Here is a 17154-nt window from a genome sequence, read left to right as displayed (position 1 = left end):
TGTTCAAAGTACAATATGAAACAGTAGAGTTTTATTTTTAAATTAAAAAAAAATGTATATTGAGACAAGGTCTTGTGCTGTGGCCAGTCTGGCCTCAAGTGCTGATTCTTCCATCTCTGCATGCTGAGTAGCTGGGATCATGGGCATCTACAGAAGCATGCTTTCTATCCCAGTAGATGGAAGCAGATCTCTGTGAGTTTGAGGCTAGCTTGATCTATACAGTGAGTTCCAATATAGCCATAGCTACCTACATAGAGAGATCCTGTCTCAAAAAATAAAAACAAAAGCAACAAACAAAAGACTGGGGCTGCCGGGCGGTGGTGGCGCACGCCTTTAATCCCAGCACTCGGGAGGCAGAGGCAGGAGGATCTCTGTGAGTTCGAGGCCAGCCTGGGCTACCAAGTGAGTTCCAGGAAAGGCGCAAAGCTACACAGAGAAACCCTGTCTTGAAAAACCAAAAAAAAAAAGAAAAAAAAAAAAGACTGGGGCTGGAGAGATGGCTAAGTGCTCCTCTTCCTGAGGACCAGAGTTTGGATCCCAGCACCCACATTATGCTGTTCTCAACCACCTGTAACTCTAGTTCCAGGAGATCCAGTGCCCTTGTTCAACACACACACACACACACACACACACACACACACACACACACACACACACATACACACACACACACACACACTAAAGAAACAAAAAAAAATCTTGTAAAAAATCTTTAGACCTTTTATTTTGAAGTAATTCAGTCTTATTTCAGAATTTCAAGAGTTTGGAGAATTCCTATAGCATTCCCACCCAACTTTTCCTAATGGTAACATCCTTGTGTCATCACAGTGGATGACTTTTAATGTAAAAAGCTCAATGACCTTATTGATCCAGTTTAGATTCCATGTTGTAACTAACCTTTAACAATCTACTACTACACTAACTGGACATGGTGGCACATGCCTATAATTCAGCACTGGGGAGGCTGAGGTGGGAGAAGTATCATACATTCAAGACCACTGGGGCTATAAATGAGTTCAGGGCAAGCCTAGGCTGCATAGCAAGAACCTATCTCTAAATAAATAAATAAATAAATAAATAAATAAATAAATAAATAAGTCAGTAAACCAAAAAGGTATCCATTGCTTATTTGAATCTTAGTCCAGTATCTAAGACTACCTGGGGGAAAGCTGTGATGTCTTCTCCACTCTTCTTTTTTTCCAAGTGTGTAGTCGGAAGGTTTCTCTGGTCTCTCCTGGCCCCAAGGTCCCATAGCCATTTATAAAATAATCATTCAGAGGCACCGGGCAGTGGTGGCGCACGCCTTTAATCCCAGCACTCGGGAGGCAGAGCCAGGCGGATCTCTGTGAGTTCGAGGCCAGCCTGGGCTACCAAGTGAGTTCCAGGAAAGGCGCAAAGCTACACAGAGAAACCCTGTCTCGAAAAACAAAAACAAAAAATCATTCAGAGGTTTAATATTAATTACCAATTGTGTGGCCTATGGCAAGCTTCTTGCTAGCTAGCTCTTATAACATGGTCCATTTCTGTTAATCTGTAAGTTACCACATGTTCCATGGCGTTACCTGTGTGCCATTACATGCTGCTCCCTGGACAGTGGGATGGCATCTCCCCCTGCCTCTCCTTTTTCCTTTCACCGTCTCCCTTGGATTTTCCCACATGGCTCCATCCTGCCCTGCCATAAGCCAAAGGACTTTATTTATCAAACAATCAGAGCAACACATATTCACAGCATACAGAAAGACATCCCATAGCACAAGTGCATGTGGATAATTTTTTAATAAACATCAACCAAAATTATCTATCATAAAAGGGTGAAGTCAGAAGATACAAGAACCCCTTTTCCTTTCTCAAATAATAGAGAAATGTGTTTTAAAACAAGTCTTTGATATACATGAAGTTTTTGCATTTTTAAAGATAAGATAAAATTTGTACACTAATGAGAAAGATGTGCTTTAAATATTTTTATTTTCGAGATTTCATACATGTATACAATGAAATATTATCATCTATCCCTCTTGTCTTCTCCAGCTCCTCCTTTCATCCAAACACATCCTTTTTTTTTTTTAAAGATTTATTTATTATTTTTTAAATTTATTTTTTTTAAATTTATTATTTATTTATTTATTATTTTTTAAATTTATTATTTTTAAAGATTTATTATTTATTATGTATACAGTGTGTATGACTGCAGGCCAGAAGAGGGCACCAGATCTCATTACAGATGGCTTTGAGCCACCATGTGGTTGCTGGGAACTGAACTCATGACCTCTGGAAGAACAACCAGTGCTCTTAACCTCTGAGCCATCTCTCCAGCCCCCAAACACATCCCTTTCTAACTTCATGTTTGGTTTTTTAAATAAACAGTTAAGTCCAGTTAGTGCTGCCCATATATGCAACTAGAGACCCATGCATTTATCCCCCCATATCTCCAATCCCTTCCCCCATTCTCTGATAACCGTGTTACATCCCACACATGGGTAAGTTTATATGATATTTGTGTTTCTGTGTCTGGCTACTTTCACTTAACACAGTGCCCCCCATGTTCACCTATATGGTTAAGAATGATATGATTTCCTACTTTTCCAGGGCCAAACAGTGTTCAACGGTACATATGGTATCACATTTTCTTTATTCATTCCTTAATTTTTTAATTGTTTGCATGTGTTCATTTCTCTTGGTAGACACAGGTTGACTCAATGTCAGTTGTGCATAGTGTATAATGAATAGGTGTGTGCAGACATCTTTGACATAATGATTTAATTTCCTTTGGATATATACACATATGCATGTATTATACATGTTGACACCTTTAGCTTTGGTTTTCAGAGAAATTTCTGTACTGTTTTCTATAATGGCTGCATTTATTCACATTCTTACACAAGAGTACAAATGTCCCTCGATTTCTATGCTCCCCCAAGCTTTTATTTAAAAAAAAAAAATGTGCCAGGTGGTGGTGGTGCACATCCTTATCCCAGCACTTGGGAGGCAGAGGAAAGTGGATCTCTGTGAGTTCAAGGCCAGCCTGGTCTATAGAGCAAGTCCCAGGATAGCCAGAACTACACAGAGAAACCATGTCTTGAAAGATGATAGATAGATAGATAGATAGATAGATAGATAGATAGATAGATAAATGCTTTATGTGTATGGGTGTTTCACCTATGGACCTGTATCTGTGCCTACATGTGTGCTGTGCCCACTAGGGCAGAATAGGGTGTTAGGTACCCTGGAACTGGAGTTCCAGATGGTTATGAGCTGTCATCTGGGTGCTGGGAATGAAATCCAGGTCCTCTGCAAGAGCAGCACATAACCACTGAGCATCTCTCCGGTCCAGTGGTTCTCAACCTCCCTAATGCTGCAACACTTTAGTACATTTTCTCATATTGTGGTGACCACCAACCATAAAATTATTTTCTTTGTTATTTCATAACTGTAAATTTGCTACTGTTATGAATTGTAATGTAAATATCTGATATGAAACCCCTGTGAAAAAATTGTTCAACCTCCCCACCCCAAAGGGGTCATAACCCACAGGTTGAGAACCACTGCTCTAGATCCTACCCCCAAGATTTATAGTTCTATATATTTGCTGCTTACCCTTTTAACAAGTGTGGAGTGATATCCCACAGTGTTTTGACTTGAGCTACTCTGATGATGAATGAGGTTGAATGTTTTCTCTCACATCTGGCCATTTGTATGTATTCTTTTGAGAGTTGTCTATTCAAGCCCTTTACCCATTTTGAAACAGAATTATTTATTTTATTGATACTGTGTTGCTTGAGTTCCTTATGTATTTGGTTGCTAACCCTTAATGGGGTGTATAGGTTGCAAGAATTTTATCTCTCCCTGTAGGTTGCCTCTTCACTCTGATCATTGTTGTATCAACTATGCATCTAGAAGAAAGGCAGACAACTGAGCCTTTAGGGCAGTGGCTCAGTGACTGTAGCCCTAAAGATAATTCTGTTGTTTTACCATATATAGTCATTTTAATCATGAAAAAAATTGTACGATTATGTCATTACATATGCATTTAAAAATTTCTCACTTAACCTTGGGTAAAAGAAAGAGGGTGGCTGGGGGCCTTATTGTAGAGAGCTGTGTAATGCCAGGAAGTTTTGGCAAGGAGTCAAACGCCTCAGTTATGAGCCTGGCATGCTCAGTCAGAGACTGGGGCAACCTCTGGGAAACAGCCATAATCAAACACAGGGTCCTGGAGGCTGGGGTTTTATTCAGTGGCATCTGCTGTAGTGGAGTGTAGAGAGCGCATGCTCACAGCCACTGTGCTTTGTGTTCTGGGGCATCTCATTCATGAAGACAGCTGACTGAGCTCTGTTATGCAAAACTCTTCAGAATTTCACCTTTTGCGTTTGTGTGTGTGTGTGTGTGTGTGTGTGTGTGTGTGTGTGTGTGTGTGAGAGAGAGAGAGAGAGAGAGAGAGAGAGAGAGAGAGACAGAGACAGAGACAGAGACAGAGCGAGACAGAGAGAATCTCACCACATTGCCCAGTTACCCTGGAGTTCATGATCCTCCTGTCTCAACCTAGAGTACTGGGATCACAGACATCTCTTATTATTTGGGACCTAGTTTTTTTTTTCCACCCCCCAAATTTCTGTATTCTCTCCATCCTCTTTCACTTTTCCCTGCAAAACACTTGATTCCTTCTTGAGTTTTAGTTTTTTTCTCTTAACACCTTGTCAAATGCATCCAATACACATTGCTAATATTTCATTTTCCCAATTCAGAAAACACAGGGTCTGCCTTTTAAGCTCTAATGAGTCTGTGACATTTTTTAACAGCTGTTTTGTTTCTGCATGCATGGATCTCCAGCTGTTTGGCCTGCTAGATATCACTCACCACTCAGATGCTAAAGCCAGATGCAGGGTTTCTATTGCTGTGGCAACCCTGTCACTGAGGAACATCACTGATCTAGTCACAGTCATCAGTGGAGACTGCTGTTATTGGCAAACTAAGGGCTCTCGGGGGCGGCATCTAGCAAAGGTTTATTTCTTGTTCAAATTACAGCATGATGTATATCACAGAAACACCAGGCTCCAGGCTGCTTCATCTTGCAACTCTATCATTTTTGATTCCTTCTTTCTAGTCAGTGGATAGAAAAATGAGAGAGCAGAGAAGACTCGCTGACACCTGACTGCCTCAGCCTGGGAGAAGCACAAGTCAGTGCATACAGAGTATCACACTAACTCTTGATATTTTTGCTGATGTCGACCTCATGAGAGATCATCTCTGACGCTAGCCTCCGATGCTGGCTCAGCTGTTAAGTTGCTCCCTAGAGGGGATGGTGTAAGGGAATGTCTTGAATCTGCACCGAAGCCACTGTTGCTCTGTTGAGTTGTGTGATAACTATAGAGCATGTGCTGTGTACCAGTTCATCTTGCTCTTTAACTAGAAACCAGATGTTTCTTCTTTTCTCTCTGTTTCTCCTTTCATTGTGAGGCAGCAAGCAACAAGCACATCCAGTGGCTGCTGGGAGCCGATGGCGAGGTCTGGGTGTGGGTCATGGGTGAAGGCCCTGGTGACAAGCCCTATGAAGAGATCTCTGAGGAGCTGATTGCAGAGAGAGCACGGCTGCAAGCACAGAGAGAGGCTGAGGAGCTCTGGTGAGAGGTGCTGGCGGGGAGGGTGCTGGGTGGGGCCTGAGCATGGAGCCCTGGGTAGATAGACCTAAGCTATGGGTGGAAAATGAGGTGCTGGTCAGTGGCTGGCTGGGTTGAGTTCTGTAAAGATCAAATAACCAAGGCATCAAGATCTCCCATTAGTAAACCTTGTGGGTTCAAGTGTTAGACCCACCAATCAGCTAGTCTGGGACCTCAGTTTTCTCCTATTGGTGATATGCCTAACAACCTATCACCCCTTTCTGTATGCCTGAAGTTTGGATTTACCTGGACAGCATGGATAGCATGTTGTATGAGTGTGGTGCATGTTCATGTGCACATGTGCCTGTGTTTGTGTGTGTAAAAACCAGAGGTCAATGTCAGATGTCTTCTTCTCTCACTCTCCACACGATTTTTTGAGGCAGGGTCTCTCAGGGAACCTGTAGCTCACCGATGCAGCTACACTTGGTAGCCAGTGAACTTTAGGGATCCTCCTGTTTCTGTTATCCCAGTGCTAGGATTATAAGCATGTGCTACTGCATCCAGATTTATATGAGGGCTCTAGGGATCTGAATTCTTTTTCTGTGCTCATGTGACAAGTGTTTTACCAACTGAACCATTTCCACAGCCCTAGCCACTCTGGGAACTTCTCACAGGGATGGTCTAGCAGTAATGTTTCACCATGGCTTCTGTTGTTCCTCTGAATATGATTTATGCATTCACATAAGGACAGCTGCGCCCTCAGGAAAGTTTAGAGTCAGACTCTTTTCATCAACAACTTTTAACATTGTTTTTTAACCTTGCCAAACTTGGAAATCCATGTGACAGTGTCTTTAGCATCCTCCACCATCAATTCTGAATGATGGTGTTTTAGTTGTAAAATTGTAAAAATGCAAACAAAACCAAAGATTATAATGAATTCAAGAACACCCACTAACTAAGCTAACTATGAAGAGTATTTAAAAAACAAAAAGTTTTATTTATACCTTGATAGATCCCATCAGTTCAAATCCTAAGGCTGTTGAAGATTCTCAGTAGTGTTCTATTACACAGGAATGCAACTTATTTGTGTTTTTGATAGATATCTAAATTGCACATAATTTCTCTCTCTCTCTCTCTCTCTCTCTCTCTCTCTCTCTCTCTCTCTCTTCCTTCTTTTTTTTTCAAGACAGGGTTTCTCTGTGTAGTTTTGGTGCCTGTCCTGAATCTCACTCTATAAACCAAACTAGCCTTGAACTCACAGAGATCCGCTTGCTTCTGCCTCCCAAGTGCTGGGTTTAAAGGCATGCGCCACGACTGCGTGGCTCATCATTTCTTTTCATAAAACTCTGCTGAACATCTACTATATTCACCTTCAGCTACTTGAATGAGAAATGGGATTTTCACTTCTTGTTTCTGAGCTTCCAGAATGATCTTGCTGGTTTACCCTTCCTTCTCTACATGAGTGTCACCTCCTCCTTCCTTTGCCATTGTGAGCTCTGGTAATCTTAGCAAAATGTGTTTGCTGTTCTGTGTACCAAGGGAAGGCTGCTCATTGCTTTTACTTGAAGTTGCATTGTGTCATGCTCTTCTAGTTTTTCACTTAAGCTCACCCCTGCTGCTGCTTTCTTGGAAGGAAACAGAAGGAAGCAGAGATCACCAAGAAGTTCCGGGATGCCTTGGCCAATGAGAAAGCCCGGATCCTAGCAGAGAGGTGGAAAGTGGAGATGGAGGACCGCAAGGCTGCCAAAATCCTGGAGGAACGTATACATGAGGAATTCAAGGTGGGATAGTGCACGGGCACCTGTGAGGGGCACCTGCTCTTGCCTCCAAGTTTGATGTGGCCACTATCTGGTTGGAATCAGTTCTTGGCCATTGGTTGGCCTGGGGTATGTGATAAGACAGAAATCTGGCATACCTGAGCAGGAAGGAAGTTGACACCCCTTAGGCCCATCTCCTTCTTGTTGTATAGATGAGGAAGTAAGGGCCAGACAAGGAAAAGGAATTGCCAAGGCCACACATAATAGTGGTTGTGTATAGAGTTAGGAACAGAATATTGGCCTTCTTCATCCCAATCTGAGCATGTTATGAAATGAGGCGCCAGGAACGTATGACCAGATCAGCTGGAATTCACTTCCAGTTCTACTACTGACTGCTTTATGACTCTGAGATAATTTCTGTCATAGTTAGGGTTTCTACTGCTGCAACAAAACACCATGACCAAAAAGAGGTTGGTTAGAATCCAGTTTATGTTGCTGGATTCTAACAGTTCCCTCGGGGGAAAGGGTGAGAAGATGTGGCATCAATGGCACAGATACTGGGAGTCAGTTGAAGGCAAACAATAAACTTCTTTATTTAATAATGGGGAAGGCCTTATACACTCCTCCCAGCACCCAGTCGGTGTCACAATCTGGTGGCATTGCATGGTCATCTTTCATTGGCTGGGCATGATCAGGAACTCTGACAGCACCTGTTGCTAGGCCCTCAGGTAGACTCTGCATGATCAGGAACTCTGACAGCACCTGTTGTTAGACCTTCAGGCTGACTCCAGGTTGGTTGGCTCATAAGGAAGTACCTTATATGCATGCCTTGGCAACTGGTTTGAGCCAATTTCCTTGACCCTATGGGCCTGTCTACAAGCCTTATTATAAGCTTACACTTCCACATTGCTGTTTATCATCGAAGGAAGTAAGAACAGGAACTCAAGCAAGGCAGGAACCTGGAGACAGAAGCTGATGCAGTAGCCATGGAGGGATGCTGCTTACTGGCTTTCTTCCCATGGTTTGCTCAGCCTGCTTTCTTCCAGAATCCAGGCCTACCAGCCTAGGGATGGCACTACCCTCATTGATCACTAATTGAGAAAATGCATTATTTCATGGGGGCTTTTCCTTAACTGAGGCTCCTTCATCTCTGATGACTAGCTTGTATCAAGTTGACACACAAAATCAGCTAGTACAACTGACCCCTTGTCAACAGGACACACAAACACATCACACAAATATCACACTCCTTCCTTTCTTACTTTTCCACAAAATCTCACATTAAAAACATAAATAACTTTAAAAGTTCCACAGTCTTTACAAATTCAAACACCTTAAAAATTCAACCCCTTTAAAACAGCCAATCTCTTAAAAATCCAAAGTCTTTTTAAATTCAAAGTCTCTCAACTGTGGGCTCCAGTAAAATACTTTCTTACTTCAAGAGGGAAAAATCAGATCACAGTCACATCAAAGCAAGACCAAATTCTTACCATCTGGGATCCAATCACAATCTTCTGGACTACTCCAAAGGGCTTGGGTCACTTCTCTGGCTCTGCCCTCTGCAGCCCACATAGCTTGTCTCCTAGGCTCCTTCCTCTGTGATGATTCTGGCTTGTGGGAAGATGACACACAAAGACAGCCTGTACATTTGCTAAATTTCTTTGAGTTATTGACTTGCTTTTGGTAAAATGGTAGGAAGAATAGTCTACTTTGGATTTGTTTGTTTTGTCAGGGTCTCACTAGGTAGCCCTGGCTGACCTTGAACTCCCAAAGATTCACTTACCTCTGCCCTTTGAGTCTTAGGATTGCAAATTTTTGCCAGCAGGCTTGGAAAGCCTTTTATTTTTTATGAAGATTTAGAGAGAGGACATAAGTACGTTTTTGACCTAGGAATGTCTGGACATGTGGTGTTAGATCTATAGGGTTTTGGAATTGGTAAATTAATTTCCCTGTTCTCTGGTAGTGTGATGGTTGGTTTTAATTGTCAGCTTGACACAGTCTAGAATCACCTGGGAAGGGAGTGTTCATGAGGAACTGTCTAAATTAGTTGGCTCATTCACCTATCTGTGGGGGATTATCTTGATTACATTAATTGATGTGTGAAGACTTAGCCTAAAATTTGGAGCACTGTGCCCTGGGCTTGGACCCAGGACTTGGACCCTGGACTGTAGAAAAGAGAAGGTGAGTTGAGTGTAGGCATGTAGGCATCCATTCTCTCTGCTCGTGACCAGCTGCTTTGAGTTCCCACTGTGATGAACTGCAACCTACAGTTGTGAGCTAGAATCACCCCTTTCCTCCTGAGTTGTTTTTGTCAGGGTATTTTTATCATAGCAACAGAAAGGAAACTACAGCAGGTAGGAAGCTTAAATCACCTGAAAACATTCTTTTTCATTATAGGCGCAATACATTTATTTATTAGAAAACACACACACAAATACAGATAAGCAGAAAACAAACCAAAAAAATCACATTCAATTCCTACATTGTACTGTTTTGTACATTGTATTGTTGAAATCAAACACAGCTGGACATTAGTCAAGGCAGGAAAACAGAGATGAGGCTGCAAATACAGTATGTACAAGGCCCTGGGTTTCATATTCATCATTTGCCAAAAACACAAAACACAAAAGATTTTTCTTTTTGGTGGCTACTGACAGTGCGGGAGAGAGCTGCGATCCCTCAACATTTGTGGTGATTTGTGGGACTGCGCACTGGAGGGCAGGGCAGGGGAGAGCAGGGTTAGAGGAGGAAAGAACCTAGAAGCAGGTCAGTGTCTAATGAGATGCTGAGTTCCCTAGGCCAGGCAGTTGGTGAAGTGGGGCATCTGTCCTCCTTCAGAAGCTGGGGGAAGGAGCCCTTCCTGCTGGTGATTACAGTGCCAAAGCTCTCTGGGCATCCAGACACATGCTTCTGAGTTGAAAGAGATGTCATCACAGCTGCAAGTTCCCTGTAAGGAGTGCTGTAAGCACAGACAGCCGTCAGGTGCAGGCTAGACCACATTGCACATTTTTCTGGCATCACCAAGCTTTCTCAATCAGGCCCCTTGAGTGGGTCCGGATTCATCCCGGGGACATGATCTTAGGAGCTGGAAGCTAAGCTGGAGTTTGGTCTGGTCTCTCCATGCGCAGCTTTGGAAGGAGTTATGCTTTGAGTTTTACTTGTCAGTGTCTTTACATCATCTGCCCATTTTAAAACCTGTTCCTTCCTCCCTAGCAATAGCGTAGTGAGGAAGTTGAGATCCGTTCCTCAGCAGCTATTGCTTTTCTTAGTTTTGGTTATCATATTTTCGGATGTATAGAAGCTCAAAACGTTTGTGAGCCAAGCTCATTAATCTTTTTCTTTATCATTTATTTTAGGCCCAGAAAGTTTCCCTACATTTGTTTTTTATACCTTTCATGCTCTTGTTTCTCTGTATTTAATTTTTCTCCATCTTGGGAGAGTGTATAGTATCGTGCTCTGACTGTATTTTTTTTCCCAGCTACTCTGGCGTTACCGCAGTGGTTGCGCCTCCCCCTCTCCCTTTGTCTGCTGTCTTGGCTGGGGTTTTCTCTTTACTTGCCCCAGATCTCTTCAGTTTCCCGCTATGATTTATTATTCCCAGACCAGAATAATTTTTGATTATTATAGCGTTAAAATAATTTTTTTAGCATCTATTTAGGTAAGAACCCCATCATTTTGCTTTATTTTCAAAATGTTTTTGGCAAATAACCTCATTTATATTTTTTCTTCTACCAGCAGAACTTTTAAACTATTTTTTTTTTTTTTTACTGTTTTTCCCCTCAAATAACAGTTCATGGAGATTTGTACTGGGATTGTATCACGCTGTATCTGTGTTTGTGGAAAATGGACATTTTAAAAAATATTCAGGCTTGGGATATTCTTCGGGAATATGTTGTTTCTCTTGTGATCCAAAGCCACTTTTGTCTTTGTTAATTTTTTCTTACTTACACACTTGTAAGATCAATGGTTTCCTAGTCCCAAACAGTCTCAGGAACTTCCATAAACCTATACATTTTTCTGAACCCTGGTAAAAACTGAGTACACATATACCTGTACACATCTCTATACATAAGTATACACATATATAAACACATGTATATACATAGACACATATGTGTATGTGCATATATATACATATGCAGATACACATATTTATATGTAGTTTTGGGCATCTTTTTGTCATTGTTTTGCTAAACAACTTAAAAGAAGGTTGCATAGGCAATGATACTCTAACTCAAGTGTCCGCTAAGTACTTTCTGAACATTGCCACATAGTATTCTAGGCTACCGGGGGCCATGCCATCTATGTGGCACAACTCAGTTTGTATTGTAGTACAACAGTCACTTCATACCATATGCATGTGGCTGTGTTCCAAGAAGACCTCCATTTTTAGAGATAGACGGAGGTTAGCTTTTCCTCATGCCCTGATAACACTCTAAGCCCTTCTGCGTGCATCTCCTCTGAGTAAGGACCCGTCAGAACCACAGCCATTGCTATTATACCTATTGTAGTCAAGAGTAAAACTATGAGGCATGTCCTATCTGTCAGGTCCAAAAGAAATTTGGGACAAATGACTAACTGTGGTGACTATCAGCATAGAGAATGTCTGCTGCTGGCTCCAGGCTCACTCGGTACCTCTGGCTGTTCTCAGCTCTTCTCATCCTGGCCCGCCCCCCAAAAACCTCCTCTAGCTCCTGGGCTTCTCTTCCCCCAGCTCCTCATTCCTATACAACCCTGCCCATTTTGACCTTGTGCTCTCTTGGCTCTCTCCTAGTTCTCTCTCTTGCCCAGTTCTCTCTCTTGCCCCCCTCTCTTGGTTCTCTTCTCCCCCAAACCCCCTCATGGCCCAGTCCATCCTGCTGGCCATGCTCAGTCTCCTACTTTTCCCTCTGCTCTAGACTCTTCCAGATGCCTCTGGCTGTACTCTCCCCCATATCTAAATAAAAACCTTCCCCTTAATTATACCTTGGAGTGGTCCTGTCCTCACTTTATACATCAGGTGCCAACTTCCCCTCCCCTCACTTTATACACTATCTGATCCAAGTGGGGAGAGAGGTTTATACCTGATTTATATATGATCTATATATAATTTATATATACATTACATATATAATTTACAATATATAAATCAGGTTATATATGATTTAGCTTTAAGTTGGTTGGGAAAGAAAAGTAGTTCATTTTTTGCATCTCTAAGAGTTATCATTGTTGGCTACATTTTGGTCTCCTTTTTCCACACACTGGGCTGAGTCTAGACACTTGGAGTGAGGTGAGATAGAGCTGGGTCTTGGGTTCACTGCACAGGGAGATCACAGAGGGGTCATGTTACTGGTAGAGATTCTCTGGCTGATGGTCTCCTCGAAAGCCTCAGTGATGGAAGGGTGATATATTGTGGTGTATTCTGCCAGAGCTCACAGTGGTATCAGTGAGGCCACCTGGCCAGACCTTCAGGCCACCAAAGGACTCAAATATATGTATCTGGTGTTATTTCCAAAGAAGCCTCTAGTTTTGATGTATGTGTCTGTTTTAAAACTCAAGTTGTTAAATATGCATGTTTGAACTTTAATAGAAGTAGGCACCTTGATTTAGCATGGCTTCTCTTTGAGAAGCCTCGGAAATGTGAGACTGCAGGAGAGGTGCTGCTTCAGGAAGTGCTCCAGGTGGCTTGGTCTAGTCTGGAGAGAGAGAGAGAGAGGTGTGTGTGTGTGTGTGTGTGTGTGTGTGTGTGTGGTGTATGTGTGTGTATGTGGTATGTGTAGTGTGTGTGTGTGTATGGTGTGTGTGGTGTGTGTGGTGTGTGTTTGTGTGTGTGTGTGTGTGTGTGCGCGTGTATGTGTGTGTGTGTGTGTATGAGTGGTCTTTCTTTCACACACCACTCTTCATTGTGAAACTCCCAGGAAGTAGTTAAGATGTGCTGAAATGTTGTCTCAAAGATCTTCTGCTGGGATGAATATGGCTGGCAGCAAATCCTTTGCCAATTTTCCTTTTAGAGGTGGGGTATTCCTCTCCCTTTAAGTCTGTATTGGCCTTGAGAAAAGCTTTGATGTGTGGAGTGTACTAGAAACAATTCTTTATAACTTCTATTTAAAACGCTTTTTGCAAATAGTTGATTTAACTGTTATTTATTCTGTAACATAGTCCCACTATATACAGTCCAGGCTAACCTAAAACTTGCTGTGTAGTCCAGTTAGCCTCAAACTCAAAATCCTTCTACCTTAGTCTCTTGCATGAGCACTGAGATCATGATGGCTGTATAAAAATCAAGTATTTTTTTTAAAGCATTTAAATATACAAACAAATTTAACTCAGAAATGCAACAAACAATATTTTCCATTTTTGCTTTGTATTTAAAGCATACCAATGTTTAGTTTAAAACTACTAAGGTTTCACATGCCCATATTTTTCCCTTTTCTTAAAAAAAGATTTACTTATCTGTGTATGTGCACATTTGCACAAATTTATGTGCACGGTGTGTGCAGGTGCCTGCAGAGGCCAATGGGCATCTGGTCCCCTGTAACTGGATTTACAGGTGGTTGTGAACCACCATGTGGGTGCTGGAAATGAACCCAGGTCCTCTGCAAGAACAGTCAATCCTTTAACCAGCTGGGCATAGTAGCATATGTCTTTAATCTCAGCACTCAGGAAGCAGAGGCAGGCAGGCTTCTGTGTGTTCGAGGCCAGCCTGGTCTATGTAGTGAGTTCTAGGATAGCCAGAATTGTGTAGAGAGACCCAGTCTACAAACAAACAAACAAACAAACAAACAGATTGCACCCCTTTAGCCCCTGGGCCATCTCTGTAGCCCCCTGTCTTACTTTTTACAGACTGTCATTATCTATATAAATTTAGTGCTCAAATGGCTTAAAAATTTATTCACATTAATGGATTTATAAGTTCGAATAAGCAAATTGTGTTTCAGTATTTCCTAATTTTTCCTGGTTGAATCAAGGGTATTTTCAGTTTGGGTTAGGATAAAATGAAAAGTGAGCATCTTTGGCTAGCTTTCCTGTATGTACAAGGTACTTGGGTATATTCTGTCCATGCCCCTTTTGGGGACAGCCTGCAGGAAACCCAAGCTTCTACTTACACCTTTTGTAGTGCTCACTTGTGGAGCTGCTCTCAAATAGTCCTATGCCCTAGGCTACCCTGTTGAAAGGAAGCCTGGGCAACTATGTGGAGGGTATTAAAGCAGGTAGCACACGCTGAATCCCTCCTGGTTCTGCCAGCCAATCCCAGGGAATGAGCTCAGCTAAGGATCCAACCTCAGCTGATACTGTGTGGTACAAAGGAGCCATCTAACCAGGCTCTACCTGAATTATTAACCTACAGAATCCCAAGTGAATGAAGTGTTAAGTTGTTGTGTTGAGCAGTTTGTTTTCTTGTAGTTTATTTGCAGCAGTAAAGAACCCAAATGAGGGATTTATGTATCAGGTTAGAGAATGACTGGATTGTTTTTATTTCATCTTTTGATGTTATAATTCCAACATTCACAATGTAGGAATGCAATAACCGCTTTTATTTAATATATATATTTTTCTTTTCCTGGGAACCCAAGTATGGGTTGGATTTTGGGAAGTGAGGGAGCAGGGATAAACTACTTTCTCTTAAGAAACTTACAACAAGGAAGAGACTGAGTAACTCTTGCCTCAACCACACCCAGAGGACTAGAATATGGCATAGCAGTACCTTCAGGAGTCTGATTTGAACAAAAGTAGAGAGCAGAGGAGGTAAGTGGGAGAAAGGAAGGTCTGCTGGTGGACGAGAAAAAAGCCCGTGATGGATGGAATCAGACATAAGTCCAGAAGGATAGGTTGTGGAGTCTTTGAACATTACTTTTAAAAGTGTGGGCAAAAAATGATGTTTTGTTTTGTAGGGGCATGACTGGGTTAATTTTAGGATGCTGGAGACAGTATAATTCCAGTTATAGCTTCAGGAAAAGAGGTCAGTTAGGAGATTTTTGCAATGGTTAAGTATGACGTTGATATAGATTCTGTGACTAAAGGCAGAAAAGAAAAGTTGGACACAGAGAAACATTGGTGGTGGCTCAATTAGTAGGGTGTGGTGGGGTTGGAGTGAAACATGAAGACTTATTTGTACAGGCTGAGGGATAGGTCGATGGTAGCAGTGGAAGCTGGACACAGGTGTGGACTTGAAGGGGAATGGACATGCTTGGGTCAGCCATGCAGAGGTTTCAGTTCAGAAGAGAGTTGGGGTGGGTGGAGGCTAGAGAGGAGAGAATCTGAGAAACTTGTGGTTGAGAGAGGATGAGGCTTACTTGGGATGGTGTGCCTTGAGGGTGTAGACAGCTTCTTCTAATTTTGTAGGTTGTTGAAAAGATAATGCTGACAATTTACTTTAAAAAATGGAAAAAGAAAAGTAAATCACATTTACTTTGTGTGGGCTTGTAATGGAAGGCCCACATGGAACATTGTGCAAATTGGTCATCTGTGTTTAAAAAGCATTCTGATTCAGCTGTGGCTCAGTAGTAGAACCTTTTCCCAGCATGCCTGTAGCTCTGCTTCCAAACTGTAGTACCCGGCAACAAACAAACAAATAATGAAACAAACAAACAAAAACAAAAACATACAACAGAAAACCATTCTCTTGTGGGCTGGAGAAAGGGTTGAGTTTAAGAGCCCTGACTGCTCTTCCAGAGACCCCAGGTTTGATTCTCAGTTACCCACATCTCTATGTGGGTGATAACAACAGTTTGTAACTCCAGTTCTAGGTGGTCTTCTGACCTCTGTGGATGCTGCCATGCATGTGATACACAAACATACACGCCAGCAAAACAAATATACACACACAATAAAGATGGGGGGGAGGCACACAAAAAACCCAAAACAAAACAACCCCCATACCAATCCATCGTCTTGTGACTGGTGCCATTAGAATGCAATATACATGCATATAAAAGTGCTTCTTAAGTAAAAAGGAGATACTGGGGCCAGATACTATTGTACCCTGCTACTCTTTTCTCAATTATAAGGCCACTTCTAGATGTTTCGCCTGCTCAAGATCACAGAACAAGGCACACTGAGAATAGTGCTCTTCCTCTGTTCCCTTCACTTTCCTTCTTGACTTCCAAGTACCCTGCCAATCACCAACCTTATCCCATTTTCCTCATTTGAGGCCACTCTGTTTTAACCCCCGCCCCCCTGCCCTTTACTTTTATGTTAGTTCATTTTAATGACTGGATGACATCCTCACCAAATGTCAATATCTTGGTCCCAATAAGATCATAAATGGTGGTCAAACTTTCCATTTCTCATTTCACTTTCCTCTTGAAAATTGAGGACTCAGGGGCCTGGAGATGTGGTGAGTGATTAAGAACACTGGCTCATCTGGTCAGTGATGGTGCATGCCTCTGATCCCAGCACTCGGGAGGCAGAGGCAGGTGGATCTCTGAGTTTAGGGCTAGCGTGGTCTACAGAATGAGTTCCAGGACAGCCAGAGATACACAGAGATCTCTTGTATTATGTCTTGAACCCCACTCCTAGCAAAAAAAGAAAACAAGAGAGAAGAAGAAAGTAAGTAAGTAAGTAAGGAAGGAAGGAAGGAAGGAAGGAAGGAAAGAAGGAAAGAGCACTGCTCTTCCGGAGAACTGGAGTTTGATTTCTAGCACACACATAGTAGCTAACAACCATCTGTAACTCTAGTTCCCAGGGATACAACACCCTCTTCTGGCTTCCTCAGGCACTGAACACAGTGATGCAAAGACATACAGGAAGACAAAACACCCATATACATAAAATAAAAAGAAACAAAAACTTCAAAAACATTGTAGTACCTTTACAAGGCTGTGAGG

The 17154-nt window shown here is 42.2% G+C and overlaps 1 protein-coding gene across 1 annotated transcript in view; it reads left to right on the top strand.

Moving 5' to 3' along the window:
- Sh2d4b (SH2 domain containing 4B) overlaps nucleotides 1-17154 on the top strand; it is a 97967-nt gene that overhangs the window by 23189 nt on the left and 57624 nt on the right. Inside the window, exons 2-3 of the mRNA XM_006997272.3 lie at nucleotides 5456-5615; nucleotides 7225-7372. Coding sequence (XP_006997334.1) covers nucleotides 5456-5615; nucleotides 7225-7372 — 308 coding nt within the window. The remainder of the gene's footprint in view (nucleotides 1-5455; nucleotides 5616-7224; nucleotides 7373-17154) is intronic.

This window comes from Peromyscus maniculatus, chromosome 9 (genome assembly GCF_049852395.1).
Source record: "Peromyscus maniculatus bairdii isolate BWxNUB_F1_BW_parent chromosome 9, HU_Pman_BW_mat_3.1, whole genome shotgun sequence".
NCBI lineage: Eukaryota > Metazoa > Chordata > Mammalia > Rodentia > Cricetidae > Peromyscus > Peromyscus maniculatus.
Note: the sequence above shows the minus strand (reverse complement) of the source record. Positions and strands in the feature narration are given on the sequence as shown.